Genomic DNA, 22,338 nt, shown 5'->3' with positions numbered 1-22,338 from the left:
TAGCACCACGCGGCCGAGGCCCGGCGGCGCACGCCGGCGGCGGCGGGAAGAAGGAGATGCGAGGAGAGAGCCTGGAGGGGAGCAGCGGAAGGGCCCCCGGCCGCCTCACCCGGGGAGGCGACGCGGGGGGTACGGGGAAGGGGGGAGGGGCGGGGGGAGGGGTGGGGGAGAGGGAGAGGTGCGCGGCGACGGCGGGCTCCGACCACGGCAGCGGCTCCGCGCGGGGGAGCTGCCGGCGGCGGTGCAGGAACCCTAGGCGGAGGAGGAGGGAGGCGCTATCTCCAGGGCAGATTCTGTTTTTGGTGTGTTGTTTGCTTATTTTCATCAAGATTTTAACCCTGGTGGGCTAGGGATACCACTGTCTCTCTAACCATCCAACCACATGTTGGTCCCCCTCTTCTCTCTCCTCTCATCCACACATGCATGGTCCCCCTCTCCTCTCTCTCCTCCCAACCGGACACTAAATCACAAATATCCAACCACATGCATGATCTCCATCAGTTGTTTCTCCTCCCAACCGGATACTTTCTGATTTAGCATTGGATTGCTCCCTCCCGCATAAAAACGGTCATATAATGGAGAAATTTGCGGGTCAGCGCTGGAGCTGTCCTTACATACATTCATTTTTTTCAAGGGAATCTGACTCTGTTGTACACGCACCGAAGCCAAAGGAGTACAAAATGTGTCGAAATTCAAATCTCCAATGCATGTTCTTGTACAGGATATTTCGCGTCGGCGACTGCTATTGACTCTTGTTCTAGAGAAATCTTGGCAAAATTGCTTTCGCCCAGTACTAAGAAGCCGGCCTTCACCTTCATCTCTAGCTGGTGGCTACGTGTCTTGCACGGTGGTGGTTTTCTTTCTGTGGAAAGGGGATAACCCCGGTACGGTGGTGGTTGTCAACGGCTAAGCTACATGGTGGAGAGGCGTTCGTCGATGCCTTCCGACATCCTTCGACGTGTGGCCTCTTACGTGCCATATCCCTGCGTGACCAAGTGCCATGTGTGATATGTGGCTTTGTTCTAATTTGCCCTCTTTGGGGAATGTAACCACTTACTAATATAATGACATGCCTTTTTATTTCGCCAAAAACAGAGTACCAAGATCTATTACCTAAAATGCCATTGAATTCATTTTTTCAATAAAGACCCAATGAATTAAAGTTTGACTGATGGAGAGGGCGGGTAATAATATTTTAACATTTTCTCTCACGTTTAGGTCCTTAGATGGCAGGCTGCTGCACTCAATACCTCTTGTATCTGACATCATATTAATTCCTGCACTAATTAATTTATCAAAAAGTACAAGCTGATGGAGAGAAGCAGATATTATTCAACAGTACCAAAACCTTCAAACATCATGCAAAATGAAGAATGTGCAATGATGTACGTACGGTTACTTGATCGTCAAATGTCTCCCTCAACGAAGTCTTGCTACTTCATCCGACTTGCTGCACTGTACTGTATTAGCAATAGTATGTGTGCATCCTTGAAATAGATAGATATTCGACTCGCTTTATAAATAAAGCCAACAACACATCCATGCAACGAGTTCAAGTGCAACAAAATATAATAGTCTGCTGAGGCATCAACACAAACACAATCAAAGAAAGCATAAGAGAAATAAAGAAAAAAGACTACCAAATGGCCACATAGTCAGGAGCCTGCTGCGAGGAGAGGCGTCGAGCAGTAGCATGTAGCGCATCCAACATAAGCCTCAGACGCTCATAGTTGCGCTACCTAGATAGCGGGTGCCAGTGCTGCAGAAACAGAAGGAATTTGAAGAAAAAAAAATAGTCACCAAGGAGTTATCGCCACATTTGGTCCCTGGTCTATGCTTGTTCGTAAATACTATATATACAGCTGACAACGTTAGCTGGGCTGCTGGAATCTAGACTTATATTTCTAATCGTCAAGAGAACAATCGCACCATGTGAATGGTTCATGCCAGCGGATTAGCACAAGTAAAATTATATCTTCTTCCCGAGTTCTAAATAAGCTAGGCTAGCTTTGCGTGTCTTGTTATGTGAGTCGTTGTCATTTCTAGCTAACTAGTGATAGGGGGTGGCGGAGATGATGCAGTCTAGCTGATTTAAGTAAGTTCTTTTTGAGACAGTAAAACGACAATCATGATAAGCCTGGTTTTTAAATTGTGGATTGGTTGTTGGCATAACGTATTGCCGGTTGCGTGCATCTTTTCGTAGTAGATTCTTCCAGATAACGACTTAACCTATATACTTTACCCACACTCACAGCTAGGGCCCTTCTTTTTTGACAAAACTCACAGTTAGGGCCCTCTTTGATTCACACATTCTCGGAACACGTAATAGTAAGCATTCAAGTACTTGAAAGACAGGTTGTGAAGAAAGATGAAGGGATAGATTGAGAAAACTTTATCGCCGGCGTGTAAGGAGGAACTGGTGAAATCTGTTGTACAAGTGGTGCCGGTTTATTCTATGTCTTGCTTTAAACTGCCAAGGGGCCTTTGTGAGCATCTAAACAAACTTATTAGGCAATTTTGGTGGGGGAGTTCTTGATTTGGCAGAACCGGAGGCAAATGGCACAAAGCCACGAACCTATCACCCCTCTTCTAGATACTACAAGCTGGCGGTACCTGCTAGCCAGATGGACCACTACTTGACGAACCTAGATCCCACGACCTACATAAGGATGCATACTTGTTGAAATTCAGGTAGTATGTTACACATGGAGTAGTAGAGAAATGGCAAAGCCTAGATGAATACAGCTTCATCTTTAGCAACCTCATTATTTTGTCGAATCTTAGAACACTCTCCCTAATATTTGGAGATTTCAGGGAGTGGCCACATTCTGTTTCGCAAGTGGAGCGATCTCCTCGCCCTCGATGCCCGGCTGACTTCCCTCGACTCCTAGGCCAAGAAGAGCCTCCTCCCACTTCTTTGCCGGTCCCTGGATCACACAAAGAGAGGATCAATTTACCCTTGTCTCGACAGACAAGAAACTCATTCATGTTAAGGGTAAATAGGAACTTGATTGACAGTTCTGCCCACCTTCCAAGATAGGTCCTGCGCCATGCAATTCTGAACCATTGCGTGGAACGACGGTGTTTTGTACTGTTTCAGAGCTCGTGTGACATTCGAAGCAACTGCCGCGACATCTGCTGGATCGACGGTTTCAAACTACAAGAGGACAGATCAAGGCTATCAATCATCAATGCATCGCTATTTGCGAGCAAATACTTAGACCAAGCCTATATTGTTCTTTACCTCGACATTGAACGAACCCATGTGGAATCCGGTGACACCCTCGCTCACCGTGTCAACGAGTCCTCCGGTGGATGAACAGATGGGAATCTGTAAAATGTAATATCAAGGACTGTGTCAACAGGGGCGAACAATACTTGTGCGGTCAAATTTAACGTCCAACTGATCGAGTCGGAATGCTTACCACTCCATATCTCATCCCTTGCAATTGGATGAGGCCACATGGCTCGAACCTACTTGGAACAATTATGAAATTAGCCCCGGCAAACATCATGTGCGCCAATGGGACATTGAATTTTGCTATGCCTCTGGCATTCTGTGGGTACTTCGCTTCTAGCAGCATCAGTTCCTCCTCCATTTTCTTCTTCCCTGTGCCCTGAAAAACACAACACAGTTTACCTAAGCAACAATCATCTTCTATCTCCTGCCATGCCGTATGAGTGAATTAGAATTCTCTTTCAAAATAAACATACGAGAACAATTATCTGAACATTCTCCTCGAGAAACTCCGGTATGGCTGCAATTAGTATGTCTGACCCTTTCTGTTCTTCAAGACGTCCAATGAAAACTATAACAGGTATGCTAGAGTCCACAGGCAATCCAACTTCAGCCTGCAGTATTTCTTTATTGAGAGCTCTTGCTTCCGCCACCTGAAAAATGCTCTCTGTAAGTACTGAACTATCCATATGTTGCAATAACTGGCAAAAGAGGAGAATCCTCCCACTGAAGCCTTACCGTTGTTGCATTGTATTTGACACTGATGTACTTATCTGTTGCTGGATTCCAATCAATAACATCCATTCCATTTACAATTCCAGTTTCAAGAGGCTTTGCACGAAGGACGCCATCCAACTCAACACCTTTCTCTGGGCCAGAAGTAAGTTCTTTGACATAATGTGGACTAACTGTAAGGACCACATCACACTCAGTGATCCCTGCCTTCATCCAGTTAATCTTTCTCCCTACTACTGGCTTAACATGCCTGCACACAATTATGGTATATGTTAATTTCAAATAAACAAGTACAACATAATAAAACAATAAAACATGGAGGTTCATACCCATCAACAAAATCAAATGACGGCATGAAACTTTCAGGTAAATTAAGAAGTTCGAAGTCCACTCTGGGAAATCTGCCCTGATAGGCGATATTGTGAATGCAGAAAGCAACCTACAGGACAACTATTCACTGATCAAAACAAGTATAGAAAAATCTGTGGAGCATAAAACCTATGGTGCATATTCCCTACTTGTCAACAAAAGGAAGGAAGTGGTGTACCTTGGCATTCACATAAATTCCATTTTGCTTATACATGCTCTTCAAATAGCATGGCAAAACTGCAGTGTGCCAGTCATTTGCAACGAAGACAACATTTTCTCCTGGTGAAAGAGTGTGAATGTTTGTTATTTATTTAGTTAGAGAGAAAACATTTAACCATAATGGTTGATCTAATACATAAATCTACCATATGGTCCAGAGAAGTATTCAGAATTGTTGAGATTAAGAACCCTCGGAGCCTCCAATGCAGCCTAAAAGCGATATCAGATTAGAAGAAGTTCCACAAACATATCAAGTAGAAAAAACTCAATTGATGTGAATGTACTACCCTCGGTAACCGTTAAGACTCATTTAGGCACTTCAATGCTACCAACACACACCATTAATTCAGCTAAAACAAGGGTTGGTAGTTACATAAGTGAGGTGCTAGTCACATGAAATTCGAACTAAACAGGATACTTACAAGGCACAAAAGGCAGAACCGTAATTGGTTATCTCGGAAGTCTGTTCCAGTGGTAGGCCCATACAATTTTGATCCAGTTTTGCCCCATACCTGAAGTATTATTATGGTTCAAGTGGAACATTGCAAGGTTAAGATAAATGTATATATTGTTCAGTGGGCATGAAGAAAGTGGTTAAAACTTATAACATACCTTCTCAAGAAACATAGGATGATCAACAAAAACACGATCAACCCCCCTTTTGTAGCAGTGAAAAAAGCGCACTGTTTCTGTTCTGTCACCAACAATTACCTAAAGAAGCAAAACTGTTTTTAGCATATATAACACCAGCGACTGGTACAAGTTAAATGCGAGCTAAATAACAACACCCAACAAATCAACTAAAAATATATACCTCAACAAGAACATTTGTATCCCATGTATCCTTGTACTGATCATAGCGAGGAGCTATCGTCATAACCCGGTGCCCCATTGCCTGTGAAGAAATGAGTTGTGCATCACGCCAAAGATAGTACAACAGACAGAGGGCGATAAAAGTGCAGTCTCAGTAAAAAATAATGTGATTCAGAATTAACAGTACGTGACAAGGCATACTTACAGCCAGAGCTGGGGGCAATCCTCCTACGACATCACCAAGGCCTCCAGTTTTGCACCATGGGTGCACTTCAGTGGCAACGAAAATTATGGGCATTCCAGTTGAACATACGATAGGTGCAGGAGTCCTACTAGAATTACGATGAGTTCCATAATTTGTGGCTCTTCTTTTGGCCAGCTGTGTCTTATTTCGCATGGATAGGAACATAACTTCATTGTTACAAGATTGCTGGAATTGGATGTGAGGCGACAGTTTCAGTGAACCAACACTGTTTGTTTGATAAGAACAATAATTAGGAATGGAACCCATTGGTGCAGCCTCTCAATGACGACCTATCAGAATGGCATATGATAGAGATGGGGTCATGATGAACTTCTTCTTCAGAGAAAGATGGAAATTCTACCTTATATTCTCAATGTAAAGCAGCACTACTATGCTGGTAACCAGTATTTACAATGCCACAAATATATATGTCATTTTCTCAAATAAAACAGTACTACGAGGTGGCACATGAAAGTGCTAACTGCTTGCATACCCTGCCTTGACAGTTGATGAATAGATTGGAAGTTTTCTCGCAAAAAAGAAAAGGAACAGACCAATTATCATACAAGCGTGTGTAGGATATTATTGTTAGTGCTACAACTGCAAGGTTAAAAGGCAAAAAGGAAGTTCCATTACGGATATGTTCTAATCGATAATTGTACATGCTGTTTCGAAAGAAACCAATGCCTTGCGGATGAGTTCTTCAAGACAATGTGTGGGCTTTTATTTTTCTTATCAACTGTCCAGGAACCCTAGCATTCAAGGAACGAAAGGGCACCGAAACCAGCCGTTGGTATAGAACAATAGGGAGGCTAAACAGCCTCCCGATAACCAGAACACTAGTCTGTTCCCAATGTGCACATCAAGTGTTTAACAATGTGATACATCAAATATACAATACAAATAGGGACTAACCATATTACAGATATAGATATATAAATGAATTTTACTTGAGTAATTTGGTGCACGACCCATGCAATGTAAGTAATAAATGTCAGTATCCTAGCAACACACTTTCATGTTCAAGCCTGAGGTACAATGTTCCATGGACCCAGTAACACCAACACCCCGGATTTTTTATTCCTTTCAAAACCATAAATAAAACATAAATCTGCCTGGTGAAGAGCAGTACATCACAACACATCCTGACATGTAAAAATAACGAAATCACAAGGCGAGATTAAGGAAAGCGTGTACTACAAAAGCATAAATAAAACATAAATACTGGTCACCGGTGGCTTCCACAACACCCTCAATGGTACAACAAACTCGTGCAGAATAAACTACCTCTGAATATCAGAGGGTACAACTATCAGAAACTAAGGTGGTAAGTCCTGGGGCATGTGAGATGCAAAGATTGGTGAAAATGAACTACACATGCCAAGGGTTTCAAACATCGAAGGGAAATGCAGAAGGAAACAACTAGCGAGTCCCTCCCTACTGGCTACTGCACAGATTGACAGGAGAACTCCGTGGTGGTCACTGGTCAGAACTCAGAACATTGAATACTTGGACACCCCCGTGCCATTCATATACGAGCGTTGCTAGACAGACGAGCCCTGTTGGGGAGGGAGAATCGTGCAAGCGTCGTGCACTAACCGTCGTGTGTAAAGCAATTTTGAATTGCTTTACACACGACGGTTAGTGCACGACGCTTGCACGATTCTCCCTCCCCAACAGGGCTCCACCACGCACGGTAGCTGCTGGTGCTTTTTTTATTGAGAATCGGTAGCTGCTGGTGCTGCCACGTATGAATCGTTCATGCATCGGCCGTGCAGGCATCGTCTGTCTAGCAACGCTCAAAGCAATTTTGGTGGAACCGCGGAGCAGGCGGAGTGGCTGGTGGCCGTGGGAACGCAGCAGGCTCCGCTCAAGTAGAAGTAGAAGCAGAAGTGTTCGGCTGGCGGTGAGCGGCAGGAATTATCCTGCGGATGGGAAGAGGAGGGGGAGGTGTCGCACGGGTAGCGGCTGGCTCCCGTGCGCCAGTGCCACATGGCCCACGCCACGCGCGGCGACAAACCGGGGCGGGGCACCGCCACCGTACCGGCACCGGCGCGTTGCGTCGGGCTCGGTTCGGGAGGAGGCGGATGTGCCGAGACGGGAGCGTGAATCGCGATGATGAAGCGCCCGGCCCTCGCGTGGGGATTGGGAGGCGGCACGGGAGCCGTCAGTTTCTCGATGGTGGGGCAGGGGCGAGAGGGCGCAGGGCTCGTGGTTTTCCTCGTGCCGGGAGTGCGAGCCGTCCGTTCGTTGGGGCCGGGGAAAGGGAAGGACTAGAGGAAACGACAGCGGACATGTTTCCGGTTGGGGCCCTTCGGTCAGGTTGTGGCATCTGACATGTGTCCTCTTCCACGTTATTGCCACAAGTCTCAACAGATGATGTTTTTTTGCGGTAATGATGTTTATGTGATATAGAATTTTGAATTTAATATTCTGTGAAAAAAATTGAAAACAAAAGACAGTAGATACTTGGTGATCCAACCTCTAAAGAAAAGAAGGGGAAATCCCACTACATTATATTTTATAGCACAAAATACACAAAGCAGTTCCCAAAAAACCCTAAAAAGTATCAATCCGTAATCCCTTTTTTTCTTGAGGGGTATCGATCCGTAATCCCTGATGCTAAGATTCAAATTATCAGCGTATTTATGGCAAGATTAATTTATACATCAATATTTACATGTTGCAGATACTTGGACATTTTCCAGCGGTCATTAAGCGGTACCAAGATTTACCTATTTTGAGGATGTCATGTGAAGTTCGACCATATCAAGAAGAAATCACAATCGTATGACACATTTTAGGGACAATCAACTGGATGAACAACTAACACAGCGGCACACCCTATATAGCCTAGAATAGTAAAGAACAAATCAAAAATCTCATGAAGATTTCATAGTGTCTCTATTTTCTTGTGGAACATGGCATGGCTTATGAAACATATATACATTGTCTAAGTGAGCACGACAAAGATGCAATCTTCGAACAAAAACAAAAAAAAGTAGCAGCATGGAAGATCTGAATCCGCTCCCTCTTAGTTTGAGCTAATTGTTATCTTCAAAAGCTCAATTGTTGGGCTTAGCGGTGCCACCAGTGATAGTCGGCGGGGAAACCACTCGCCAGCTGGAAAATTTTGCCCTCATTATCTGTTTCTCTCGGCTTCTCCTAAACTACAATAACGGTCAGACAAACACTATATGTTGCATATATAGTTGCAGAACATTTAGAAGGCAAAAAAAATCAGTAAAGCATGTCATTCGTTAAAGAAATTAAGAGAGGTAAGTTAACACTGTCAATGGATAACATGCATGCCGTACTTTCTCTGATCTAAGTTTAGTTATGGCAAGATTATACATGAACTAAAAATGTTCTGAAGACATCATGCTATCAGCATCTTAGCAGTGGAGAAAGGCTACTATTCCAGGGTGGCAATATGTACAATAACAAGCTATAATAACTATTGCTTCCCAAAGCTAACCAAGAAAGAAAAACTAATCCACACAAAGTTTAGCATGACAAAAGCCGTACAAAGACCTGCCTACTTGAGATGGTTATTCCCTCAGGAAAATAAATCATACTAAATTCTTAATGGATACATAAGTAAATTTAAAGGCTAAAAATGAAGGAAATGCCTAATGGCATGTGCCTTTTAGTTATTCATATGCATGTACATTTCAAGCTACGATTTACTTCGCAAAAAGGAAAATCTTACGACAAGTAATACATCATAACTATCTTCCAACGGAAATCACGGCAAGTGATGAAGACAACAATAAAGCATCAAGGACCTGTAGGAAGAAAAGTAGTGGTCATATATCTTGCGAACATGCAGATTCCATGCCCAAGTACAACATTGGTACAAACTTTCTCTATACCCAAACAATATGCAATCCACCCTAAGCATAAACAACTTGGCCTGGTATAAGGTTTGAATACGAAGCACTACAATATCACAAAATAGCCATGTTTTAGCATTACTTGGAAGACAACCTATAAAACAACCATCGAGAACCCTAAAAAACATCAAGTCTTTTAGCAAAAATCTACATACCTTCATGCTAAGATCTACAATATTGTTGCAATTCAGCAATCCACCATTAAACCTGATATCTAGCATGGCCTCTCATGATTTGTGATTTATGACATGTAATAGAACATGGATAATCTTCTCATCTGCAAGTGCATATGGCCATCGAAACATGTGGGACTAATCTTTGGCGTTTATATTAATAATTAGGAACACTCACATTAGAGAGAAAAACGGCAAACCAGATCCTAGCATATTACATTGACTGAATTTTTCTTATTACCATGACTATATAGGTCTAGAGCAAGTATATTAGAAAATAGCAGCATGAACACTAAATGCTTTGTCCCTCAATAAAAATTTGACACTTACCCATGAAAATTGTCCACCATGGAATTTGTTGCCAGTCCCAGACACCTTGAATTAAGTGGAATGAGTTTCAACAAGCTTGGAGCTGCATTGCCATTTCCCATACACCTTCTGAAGCCACTCTTCTTTTCCATTATTGTCATGAAACAAGGAACACAAGGAGCTGCATGTCATTTGTAAAGTAAAAGTAGTGGACAATGAAACAAGGAACACAAGGAAGATGCCGAATATTGAAAGAGATCGATACTCACAAACACATGACGTTGGATATTACAAGAAGGATAGTTTGGCAGAACCATGGAAGAATTATGGCTCCATTATTCTTTGTTTGTGGCTCCATTATTCTTTGTCGTTAGACTTAACCCTGGCGCATCCTATTCCATTAAAACAAGTCAAGATTTAGCATATAGAAATTTTTCTGCCCGTCATAGACCTACAATCATCCAGGAACATGATTCCCTGTAATATCAAGATACTGCTGAACTACATAACCAAATATTAAAATATAAGAACAATGAAACCATATTGGAATGGGACCACACAGTCAAAGCAAACTATTTTGCGATTCACTTAAATACCCTAGAAAAATGTTAACAAAACATTACAAGGAGGTCAGCACAACCATATTGGAATGGGTCTATACAATCATAGCAAAACCTTTTGCGCTTCACTTCAAAGCCCCAATGGTCTACACATATGTTAACCAACCATTACAAGGAGGTAAGACTTTGCACATAGGAAAAAATTAGCAGGATCGATGCACATCGATTCCTCTCCAAAAGCCAACAAAAAGCTTGAAGCATTAGTGAAGTTTAAATCAAGAAAATGTACAACACAAAGCATGTGTTGATTTCAATATTGTGGAGCACAGAGAAATACACTATTTAGTGAAAAGTGATCCAAACTTGTAAAATATTAAGATGAAGGTGTTTTCATATTCCCATTTTCCCTTAGGCTTAAGAACAACCTATTAGTGTTTTCATTGAAAAGATGGATCAAAAATAAAAAAACACATTTTCTATTCGGCAAATGAAGTGTTCACTTGTGTACATGGCTTTCTTGGAGCAGACGAACAAGGCCTACCAGTTGACGGGTTTAGGGGGTCTTCAGCCCAGCCCACAGGTCAGGCAATTGACATGCCGAGCACCATCTAATCCAGGACTCTGTCAGAGTGGTCTCGTCGGTCGAATATGATCAGTATTTCCGACCATGGGTTATACTTCGGTTTGGCGGGTCCATGACATAGACATCGCAGAGCGCCTGTTTTCTCTCCTTCCATGTGACGTGTGTAGCATAAATATTCACGTCTTTGACCTCAGGAGGGAACTGCTTCTGGCCAACATTGCTTGTCCCGGGCTGGTCTCTACCCTCATTATTACGAGGTTGATTCTTGCCCTGGTTCACGAACACCATCTTACCGGCTTGCTTGATCACCCAGCAGTTCCAGTTGCTGTGAGTGTCCGGCTTATCTGGATTGCCATGAATAGCGCAAGGCTAGTCCGAAGTCCAATCTAGTTGTGAGGTGTCACCTTTTCCTCCTTGGAAAGGCTTCTTTTTTCCACCCCATGCTGGTTGCCGAAACCAGCATTGACCTCGCCATCCTCGGCATCGCTATTGTTGCCTCTATCACGACGCTTATTATTTCTGTTGCGTTGAGGTTTCCCGTTTCCATCACATACCTCGGAGGTACCATGGTTACCACCTCGTTTGCTCTTTCGTGCCAGCCAGTTATCCTCATTGGCACATAATCGAGTCATAAGCTGAGTGAGGCCTGCCATTGTTCTTGGCTTCTCGTTCCCTAGCTGTCTCACCAGCCATTCGTCATTAATGTTGTGCTTGAATGCTTCTACCCCCTCTGCATTCGGGCAGTTCACTATTTGATCCATAATTGTCAGGAAGCGATTCTAGAATTTGGGGACCGCTTCTCCTGGCTTTTGCATAATGTGTGCGAGGTCATCGACATCTAGAGGCCTTACGTAAGTGCCATGGAAATTTTCCCTAAGTTCATCCCATACACGCTGATTGAATTTTTGGGAAGATTATTGAGCCAGTGTCGAGCTGAACCCTTCAGTTTCAATGGTAAATACTTGATATCTTTTAAGTCGTCTCCACCTTCCATGTGTATTACCACAAGGAAGTCTTCTATCCATACTACAGGGTCTGTTATACCATTGTATTATTCAATATTTATGTGTTTAAACCCTTCAGGGAACTAGTGTTGCATGACTTCAGCTATGAAGCACTAGGGGTGAGCAGCTCCTCTGACCTTTGTAGTGGCATGTCGTACGCTAGACATGGTTACATTGCGGTTGCAGGTGTAAACGCACATCGCCATTCTTTGCCAACCAAGCCAAATATCCTGTCCAGCAGGTGGGTGTTGCTTGGAATTTACAAATTGATTTTGGTGGGTTTTCGGGCCTTAAAGGACTCTTCTCTTTGGGACCGGGCCTCGAGGTAATACTTGTCTATTCTAACTTGCCGATCATCAATCTGAGGCGATCGGCCCCTAGCGGGGCGATTGAGACCTTCAGCCCATCCGGGCTTTGAAAGAGCGCTATCCTCGGCCTCTACATCCATCTCGTCCAGCAATTTTCTGTGGAGGTAGGGTCGCTTGGCACTATCTATTGTAGATTATCGTCAAAAGTCTGCTCAGCTCAGAGGAGGTCGGTCCACGTGTCGTTTAGGTAGTGCACGTGTCTTTGAGATGTTGATGTCTTGTGTTGATGCTTTTATAGTCGTGTTGGTCAATCGCTTACGTAGCATCTCGAGCTGAGGGCCCACAAGGGGTTCGTAAAAGTGCCATACTCATCGGGATTGTAATCTCAGTTGTTGGGGCCGCACGTCCCCATTGGCCTTGTCATCGCCGTTTTTATTGTCATCATCGTCGTTACTAGCACCACCATTAGCTTTCTCACTGATACGTCCATTCTGCATCATGTTTTCTTACTGTTATTTATAGTGTTTTTAATGAATATAACACTTTGTGAAGCAGTTCTAATGCCTTTTCTTTCTTAATATGCAAGGTTTACATCAAGAGGGAGATTGTCGGCAGCTGGAATTCTGGACCTGAAAAAGCTATGTCAGAGATACCTATTCTGCACATCCCAAAATGAGCTGAAATTTCATAGAGATTTATTTTGGAAAACATTATTGGAGAAAAGAAGTACCAGAGGGGTCCACCCAGGTGCCCACTAGGCACTAGGGTGTGCCTACCCCTTGGCGTGCCCTGGTGGGTAGTGGAGCCCTTGGCCAGCCTCCGGTGCCCATCTTCTGGTATATAAGCCCATTTTCCCTAGAAAAAAATAAAGAGAGGACTTTTGGGACGGAGCGCTGCCGTCTCGAGGCGAAACTTGGGCATGAGCACTTTTGCTCTCCGGCGGAGCGATTCCGCCAGGGACACTTCCCTCCGGGAGGGGGAAATCAAAGCCATCGTCATCACCAACAACCCTCTCATCGTTTGGAGGATCAATCTTCATCAACATCTTCACCAACACCATCTCATCTCAAACCCTAGTTCATCTCTTGTGTTCAATCTTTGTATCATATCCTTAGCTGGTACCTTTGTGTGACTAGTAGTGTTGATTACATCTTGTAGTTGATGCTACTTGGTTTATTTGGTGGAAGATTATATGTTCAGATCCATTATGATATTTAATATCCCTCTAATATTTAGCATGCATATTATTTATGAGTGGTTGCTTTTGTTCTTGAGGACAAGGGAGAAGTCTTGTCATAAGTAATCATGTGGATTTGGTATTCGTTCGATATTTTGATGATATGTATGTTGTGATTCCCTTAGAGGTGTTATTGAACGTTGACTACATGACACGTCGCCATCTTTGGGCCTAAAGGAATGCATTGGAGTAGTTATTAAATGATGGGTTGCTAGAGTGGCAGAAGCTTAAACCCTAGTTTATGCGTTATTCCGCAAGGGGCTGATTTGGATCCATATGTTTAATGCTATGGTTAGATTTCATCTGAGTTCTTCCTTCATAGTTGCGGATGCTTGCGAGAGGGGTTAATCATAAGTGGGAGTCTTTTTCAAGTAAGAACAGCACCCAAGCACCGCTCCACCCATATATCAAATTATCAAAGTAGCGAACGCGAATCAAACAAACATGATGAAAGTGACTATATGAAATTCCCGTGTGTCCTCGAGAACGTTTTACTTATTATAAGAGATTGTTCCGGCCTGCCTTTGCAACAAAAAAGGATTGGGCTACCTTGCTGCACTTATTGTTACTCTTGCTACTTGTCACTTATTATAAATTATCTTACTACCAAACTATCTGTTACCGACAATTTCAGTGCTTGGAGAAACTACCTTGCTGAAAACCGCTTGTCATTTCCTTCTACTCCTCATTGGGTCCGACACTCTTACTTATCAAAAGGACTACGATTGACCCCCTATACTTGTGGGTCATCAAGGCTCTTTTCTGGCGCTGTTGCCGGGGAGAGAAGCGCTTCTAGAGAGTGGAATTTGGTAAGGAAACATTTATATTACGTGCTAAAATTTAGGATTATTGTTACTTGTTAATATGGAAAACCATCCTTTGAGGGGTTTGTTCGGGGTATCTTCACCTCAACCGGAAGCACAAAGAGTTGCTCCTCAACCTACTACACCTACTAAAAATATTTATTATGAGATTACTTCAGGTATGATAGAGAAACCGCTAGCTAATCCTTATGCAGGAGATGAAACATTACATCCTAATATGCGTCTAATCTATGTGGTTGAAGTTTGTGGATTGTTTAAGCTTGCAGGTTTACCCGAATATGAAGTTAAGAATAAGGTCTTCCCCTTTATCTTTGAAGGGAAAGGCATTGACATGGTATAGGCTATGTGATGATATCAGTGAAGAAAATAGCCCTAGAGGCAATAATAAAGTTGTTATTTTAGTATTTCCTTATTCATGGTAAAGGTTTATTATTCATGCTAGAATAGTATTGATCGGAAACTTAAATACATGTGTGAATGTATAAATTAATAGTGTGTCCCTAGTAAGCCTCTACTAGACTAGCTCATTGATCAAAGATGGTTAAAGTTTCCTAACCATGGACCTGAGTTGTCATTTGATAACGGAATCACATCATTAGGAGAATGATGTGATGGACAAGACCCATCCGTTAGCTTATCATATTGATCGTTCAGTTTATTGCTATTGCTTTCTTCATGTCAAATACATATTTCTTCGACTATGAGATTATGCAACTCCCGAATACCAGAGGAATACCTTATGTTCTATCAAATGTCACAACATAACTGGGTGATCATAAAGATGCTCTACATGTATCTCCAAAGGTGTTTGTGGAGTTGGCATAGATCGAGATTAGGATTTGTCACTCTGAGTATCGGAGAGGTACACTACAAAAAAATACACTTCCGTGATGATACGTGTTTGTCACAGTAGGTCGCGTTTTTTGTCATGCATGTACATCCATGACAAATTTATGACAAAATCGAGATAGTCATACCTGTGTTGTCGTAGAAGTGTTCGATGACATTACCAAAATTATCATCACGGAAGTGTCCACTTCCATGACGATAAATCGCGCGTCACAGAAGTGCGTTCGTCAAGGGTGACCGACACGTGGCATCCACCATAACGGAACACCATTAAGCTATCGAGTCGGGTTTTGGATCCGATAAACCGTTAACAGCCCCGACCAATGGGGATTTTCCATGTGTAAAATCATCATTGGCTGGAGGAAACACGTGTCAGCTCATTGTTGGGACAGATGTCATCCACTCATTGGTCAGAAGGCGCCTATGATACGTCGACACGTGGCACGACCCAACAGAGGCCCATTCCTGTGAAAAGGCCTGCCCATTTGACTTGGTCAAAAGGTGACGGGCCGGCCCATGGAAAGCCTGTTAATGGCATGTTCGCATATAGCCCATTTACAGCCCGCTAACCCAAGGCCCGTTACGCCCTATCCGAATTAGGCCCAGTAGCGTCATCTGGGCCATCCAATATGATTCCAGCCTGTTTTCACTTCTGGCCCATGTATGGCCCATGACGTCTTTCGGCCCATATGAGGCCCTATGTAACTCTTGGCCTATTAACGACCCGTGGTGAAACTGGCCCGCAATGAACAGTGTATTACTTTAGACCCATTAACAGTCCGTGGTGAAACTGGCCCGTAATGAACAGTGTATCGCTTTATACCCATTACGGGCCCGTTATTCAGTTGGGCCGTTTCCAGCCCATGTTATCTTTCGGCCTTCTCAGAGCCCATTTATTCTTGGCCTCATTTGCAGCATTCGGTTACTTACGGCCCATTACCGTCATTTTCTGCTTGTGGGCCAAATTCAGCCCGTCGTTACAGTCGGCCCGTTTGTGGTCCATTAGTCTGTTGGGCCATTTTCATAGCATCACCAAATACGGCCTATTAATGGCCCGTTATGGTCGGCCAATAAAACATACGATTTCCATTATAGGCCCGTCTACGGCCCATTAAAGGCCAGTACAAGACCCATAAATGAGTCGGCGACCCATGGATCCTACGTGATGTAGAAGGCCCATGGACACTGCGAGACGTAGAAGGCCCATGGACCCTGCAAGACGTAGAAGGCCCGTGGATCCTACGAGACATAGAAGGCCCATGGATCCTACGAGATGTATAAGGACCATGGATCCTACAAGATGTAGAAGGCCCATGGTTCGGCGAGTTGGCCTCTGTTTGAACGATATAGCATATACAAAGAATTATCCTACTCAATACTATCACCTCTAAAAAGCATACACTATACAACAAAGAGATCAAGGCATAGAAAGGTAGAATAATCCTACACTATACAATAAAGAAATTACAGCCGATTATACCCACTGGGCATTATGGTACGACACAGGTGATAATGAAGCATACACAAACAGCAAATTACATACACTAGGCAAATACGGCTCATACATCATGGATGCGCATCAACTTAACTCCATTTGAACTATAATCTCTTCAGAAAATAGGATTGGCCGGATTCAGATAGCACAAATTTCAGTCTGCAAAATCTCCAATTCCTTGATGGTTACCTCGGTGTCTTGTTTCATTTTTTTGACTCCTGCATCTAATACCTGCATGTCCAGTCTCAACTTGTTGATTATACATTGACAATCATGTACACATTGTCTTGCCACCTCTAGTTGATGCTCGAGAACATCAGCACATTCCAATTCCAATCCATAATCATTCGGTAATGACCATGCCGCACTGCTCGCAGATTTTTGTGTTGATGTCACTTCATCCTGAAATGTTTCTGTAAGTACACATGACTAGGGCAAAAATATAGTTACAACAGTGAAGCGAACAAGACACTATTTTGTACTACATGGCAAAACATGACTAACAATAATGTTACATGTCACTTTCACAAAAAAATGTTACACGTCATGAAGCATAAGCAGGTGATATTTTAAAAATTATAAAAAAGATAGTCTGTGCAGCCTGCATACAGAAATCCCTCTTAGCTCACCAGAGGAGCATGATGTTGGGGCCCAATCGAAAACACAAACAAGTTACAAATTTAGACAGCACGTTACGTATAAGTAAGCAAGCAGTTGGCCATTCTGTACCTCAATTAAAGTCTTAGGGAGCATAATGAACAACAGAGGTGAAAGGATCGAGATGGACCTAGAGGGGGGGGGGGTGAATAGGTACAACTACAAATTTTAATTATTACTTAGCAATTTTAGGCAATAGTGCGGAATATGAAGGTGAGCCTAACAATTACAAGTGAGTACTAGATACTAAGCAAGTAACACAAGCATGCAAGTTAACAAGCACAATATGATATACGTAGGTGCAAAGAGATAAGTAACCACAAGTAGAGAGTTAGGGTTAGGAATAACCGCAACTCCAGGAGACGAGGATGTATGCCGATGTTCACTTCCTTGGAGGGAAGCTAGTCACCGTTAGAGAGGTGGATGTTACCACGAAGGCACACCAACGCCACGAAGGCTCACCCTATTCTCCCTTTGAGATAACACCACGGAGGCGTTTCTCAACCACTAGTGGTAGACCTTGGGGTGGTCTTCAAACCCTCACAAACTTTTCCGAGGGTAATCACAACGTACGATTCCTCTCCGAATGAGTCCTACCACCTAGGAGTCTCCAACCTCCAAGAGTAACAAGAACGATGGGGGAAAGCTCAAAACTTGCTCAAATCACGAATTCCTTTGGTGCAAAGAAGGGGAAGGAGTGGATCTATCACTTGATTGGAGAACTTCTCTCAAATGCTCCTAGAACACTTGGGAATCTAGGATTCGGTGTAGATGAATGAGAGAGAGAGTGAGGAGTGTTCTTGGTAGGCTCAAAGTGAATGGTCAACCTTATCCCATGGAAGGGAAGGGCATATATATAGTAGGTGAGTAAAAGTGACCGTTTGGGGAACATAAGTGTACAGGATGGGTCGGACGTCCGGAGAACATCGGACGTCTGGAGGCACAAATAGGTCCGGACGTCCGACAGTCATCGGACGACCGGCCGCTGTGAAACTGTGAGCCACGACCCAGTGTACAGGACACGGACGTCCGAGATGGGCCGGACATCCGGAGCAAAGACGACCGGAGAGTCCGGAAGTCCGTAAAAATGATTATGTTGTGAAAGTACCGGACGTCCGGAGAGTTCCGGACATCCGTAAAAATCATACTGTAAAGGAACACTGGACGACCGGAAGTGGCCGGACGTCCGGGCAACCGAGAGGGACCGGACGTCCGTAGAACACGGGACGTCCGAAGGCAAGGTATAGGAAAAGTTGCTTTTGAGCAAGTTTTTCACTAGATCCAACGACCCCTTCTTTATAGTGCGGGATCCCTATACTCAAGAACAAACCATAAATGAAGTCAATATCTTGTATCTCCATTCTTGAGTTATATGTTTTTTGTCCCTAGTCATGATCCATGCACATGGTCTTTGAGACATAATCCTGAGATATACTTGATAAACATGATTAGTCCCTAGCATATGTTTTGTCATCAACATCAAAATATGATTAAGGGCATGATTGCACTTTCAATCTCCCCCTTTTTGGTAGTTGATGACAACTCATATGCATACTCATAATAGTAATCGTAAGTATTTGTTGTGGAGCTCAATAACAATAATCAAGAATGAGTAACGAGTGAGCTCCCCCTCAAAGTGATACCATAGATACTAAAAACATGACAAGGGCTCCCCCTCAAAATGATGCCCCCAATATAACCAAATCTCATACACACGATAATCAAGAGTTAAACTTCATATAGATTCATCACATATAGATTCACCAAATCTCAGACTCAACAAACTCATAACATAGGTTCAGTACAAGCTAAAACACAATCATAACAATAAGTTTGATTACATAATGATCTAGAAGAACATGCATATAGAGCCTACTCCCCCTTGGCATCAAATATCCAAAAATAGAGAATAGGGGGGAAACATAAGAGCATCAGAGATCATCCTCCTCCTCATCATGAACACCACTGCCACCAGCCTCGTCGAAGAAATCAGCCCACTCAGGACCGAAGGGAAAACCAAAGTCAGAAGGGGGTGCTTCAGGAAGACGCTCATCGTCACTCACATCATACACTCCCGAGTCTGTCAAACGAGCCTTCAGAGCATTCTTGGAAGTTACCATGCGAGTGACAACATTGTGGTGTTGGGAGCAATGGAAGGTGAACATCTTCATCATGGCAGAGTGAGCCTTCCCAAGAAAACGAGCAATGCGCCCAAAAGGTGCAGAACTGGAAGGAGGATGTGCAGCATGAGAAGGAACACTAGCGGCGGTGCGACTAGGAGTAGCGGGAGGAGGAGGAACATGACCAGCCGCCATGTGAGCGGGAATGACCCATCGCTCATGCACATGAGCGCGGGCAATGGGAAAGGGATCTACGCTCTCGATAAAAGCCTGAATAAAGGGTGCATGTGGAAAAGCCCTCTTGTGCCGGAAGCTAGCAAGGCAGATCTCATGCCATAGAAAGTGTGGAACATTGATCTTCCCTTTAGGAGATGTGAAGAGGCGATGCATGAGATCAATGCAATAGCTGCTGCAGGAGCCCTTGTCACCCATCTTGGGATAGATGGTGCGGATGATACACTGATAAATGATGTTGAATGGAAAGCGCCAAATGGAGACTTGGTTTAGACCCTTTTGTTTTTCAGTGTCAGACAAAGTTGGCATAGGTCTAATAAGATCCGCACAGACCGCAATGCCCTTGGGCCTATGGTTGGGGTCATCCTTGTGGATTTTGAACCCAGTGTCGGGAAATCCAAGGGCAGTGACAAACTGAGCATAAGATGCTGTGAGTGCAGTGTCTGAGGTCATCCATGTGACAGTGTTATCAGGAGCAAAGTAACATGTGGCATAGAATTGATGAATGGTAGCGTGGTTAAAATCATGTTGAAATGCGAATGGAGCAGCTAGATTGGACGACTCAATGAGCTCAATGGCTCCCGGATATTTCTCCGGATGAGTGCGAATATGCTCAAGATCAATGCAGACATGAAGTGACAAGCCTTTAGGGATGTCAATCATGGTGAAGATGTCAGCTTGGACATTTGTGCAAAAGCGACTATCCTGAGAATCCCTAGCAATAGTAAATTGATCTACATCGCAACGCAATTTAAGATATGAAGCTTTGGGGACCTCGTTGAAACGCTTAACATGACGGCCGAGTGGCAATGGAGGATCAATTGCGATGTGACGAGCATCATCGTGGGGTTGCACCGGAGGAGGAGGAGGGTGAAAGGTTGGACGACAAGTGCCTGGCTTGGGTGCAGCGACACGAACACCAACAAACGGGGCCGGTTCCACCTCCTCAAGCTCATCCTCAAAGTCTGACCCCTCCGAGGAGGAATCACTAGACGAGCTGGGAGGACGAGCGGCATGTTTTCGAGGGCGAGCCTGCTCCTGGGAGTCATCGGAGTCACCACGACGAGACGGACGAGCCGGCCCTCCGACGACTTGCTTGCGAGCTGAGTGCTTGGTCCGAGGCATCATGACCTTGAAGGGAGGAACACGGAGGAAACGGGCGACTGGACCAAAGACAAGCAACCGGAGAGAGCGAGAGGCCGACGGGCTTGAGCGGAGCCAAGCAGGACCGCAGATCCGCGGCGGAGAGGAGCCCCGACGAGGGGCACGGCGGCGTGCGGCCGCGGCGAGTGGCCACACGGCAGGAGTGGCGGCAGCGGTGGGGAAATAGTGGAGAGGAGATGAGGAACAGTTGGGAAACCCTACCGCGCACTATATATAGTGGCCGGTGAAAACGACCGGACGATCGGAGCCTACGGACGACTAGAGTCGAATAGGCGTCCGGACGACCGGGGGGGTACGGACGACCGGAGTCGGGGCCAGAAGAAAAATGGAAGATGACAGAGATGATTTTACGGACGATCGGCGGCCTCGGACGTCTGGCCAGATTATACCAGAAAGTTTATTACGGACGTCCGGAGTCTTACGGACGTCCGACGTTTCGGCATCTAGGCCAACTAAGGGAACCAGAGAGGATTTCACAGACGTCCGGATAGGCCGGACGACCGGGCGATGGTAATCAAGGAAGAATTTACGGACGTCCAGATTCCTACGGACGACCGGCATTGAAGAACCACACGGACGTCCGGAACCTACGGACGTCCGACGCCAGAATTTTGACAGGAGGCAAGGTGTAAGTGTATGTTCTGCTGATCATGATGAGGAGAAGACAATTATCGTCCATAGTAAAAATTTGTTTATTTAGTAACTAATACCCTACCCCAATCAATAATAGCCATATACTACAAGTGGTGGCTAATGCCACCATGTATGAGTAGACATGACATGACACGGAAAGTTTTGAACTTTGAGTGCATAGTCACTACTCCATCATGTTAAAGCACCATAGTTCTAGAACCATGGTCACTTTGAGAGTGTTGGTTCTTTTTATGCATTAAGTAGGGTGAGAATATTCATGAATTGAATGCCTCCCCCTAAATATATGCCTACATCATGACAAGACATTAGATTCATGCATGAATGGGTACTAGATTTCACATAATATTGTCAAGCTCCAAGATACCAAGTTCATGCCTAAGTCGGCAAAACCTTGCTTCATCTAAAGGTTTGGTGAAGATATCTGCTAGTTGAAAATCTGTGCCAATGTGATCAATGTGAATATCACCCTTTTCAACATGATCTCTCAAGAAATGATACCTAATATCAATGTGTTTGGTGCAGAGATGATCTTTGGGGTTCTCAGCAATATTGATGGCACTTTCATGATCACATAGAAGAGGCACATTTCTATAGGTGATACCGTAATCCTTCAAAGTTTGCCTCATCCATAACAACTGAGTTGCACAACTAGC

The 22,338-nt window shown here is 44.1% G+C and overlaps 1 protein-coding gene across 1 annotated transcript; it reads right to left on the bottom strand.

Annotated features, from left to right (window-relative positions):
- Positions 1–2,660: 2,660 nt before the first annotated feature.
- On the bottom strand, positions 2,661–7,125 carry LOC542837 (granule-bound starch synthase 1b, chloroplastic/amyloplastic). The gene is made up of 13 exons (XM_044469334.1): positions 5,580–7,125; positions 5,376–5,456; positions 5,174–5,272; positions 4,984–5,073; positions 4,708–4,771; positions 4,521–4,621; positions 4,303–4,412; positions 3,977–4,223; positions 3,715–3,891; positions 3,426–3,617; positions 3,245–3,331; positions 3,029–3,157; positions 2,661–2,927 (listed from the first exon to the last, which is right to left on the bottom strand). The coding sequence occupies exons 1-13, from the start codon at positions 5,883–5,885 to the stop codon at positions 2,811–2,813; spliced, it is 1,800 nt and encodes a 599-aa protein (XP_044325269.1). The 5' UTR covers positions 5,886–7,125; the 3' UTR covers positions 2,661–2,810.
- Between the last annotated feature and the right edge of the window lie 15,213 nt (positions 7,126–22,338).

Source organism: Triticum aestivum, chromosome 2B (assembly GCF_018294505.1).
Source record: "Triticum aestivum cultivar Chinese Spring chromosome 2B, IWGSC CS RefSeq v2.1, whole genome shotgun sequence".
Taxonomy (NCBI): domain Eukaryota; kingdom Viridiplantae; phylum Streptophyta; class Magnoliopsida; order Poales; family Poaceae; genus Triticum; species Triticum aestivum.
Note: the sequence above shows the minus strand (reverse complement) of the source record. Positions and strands in the feature narration are given on the sequence as shown.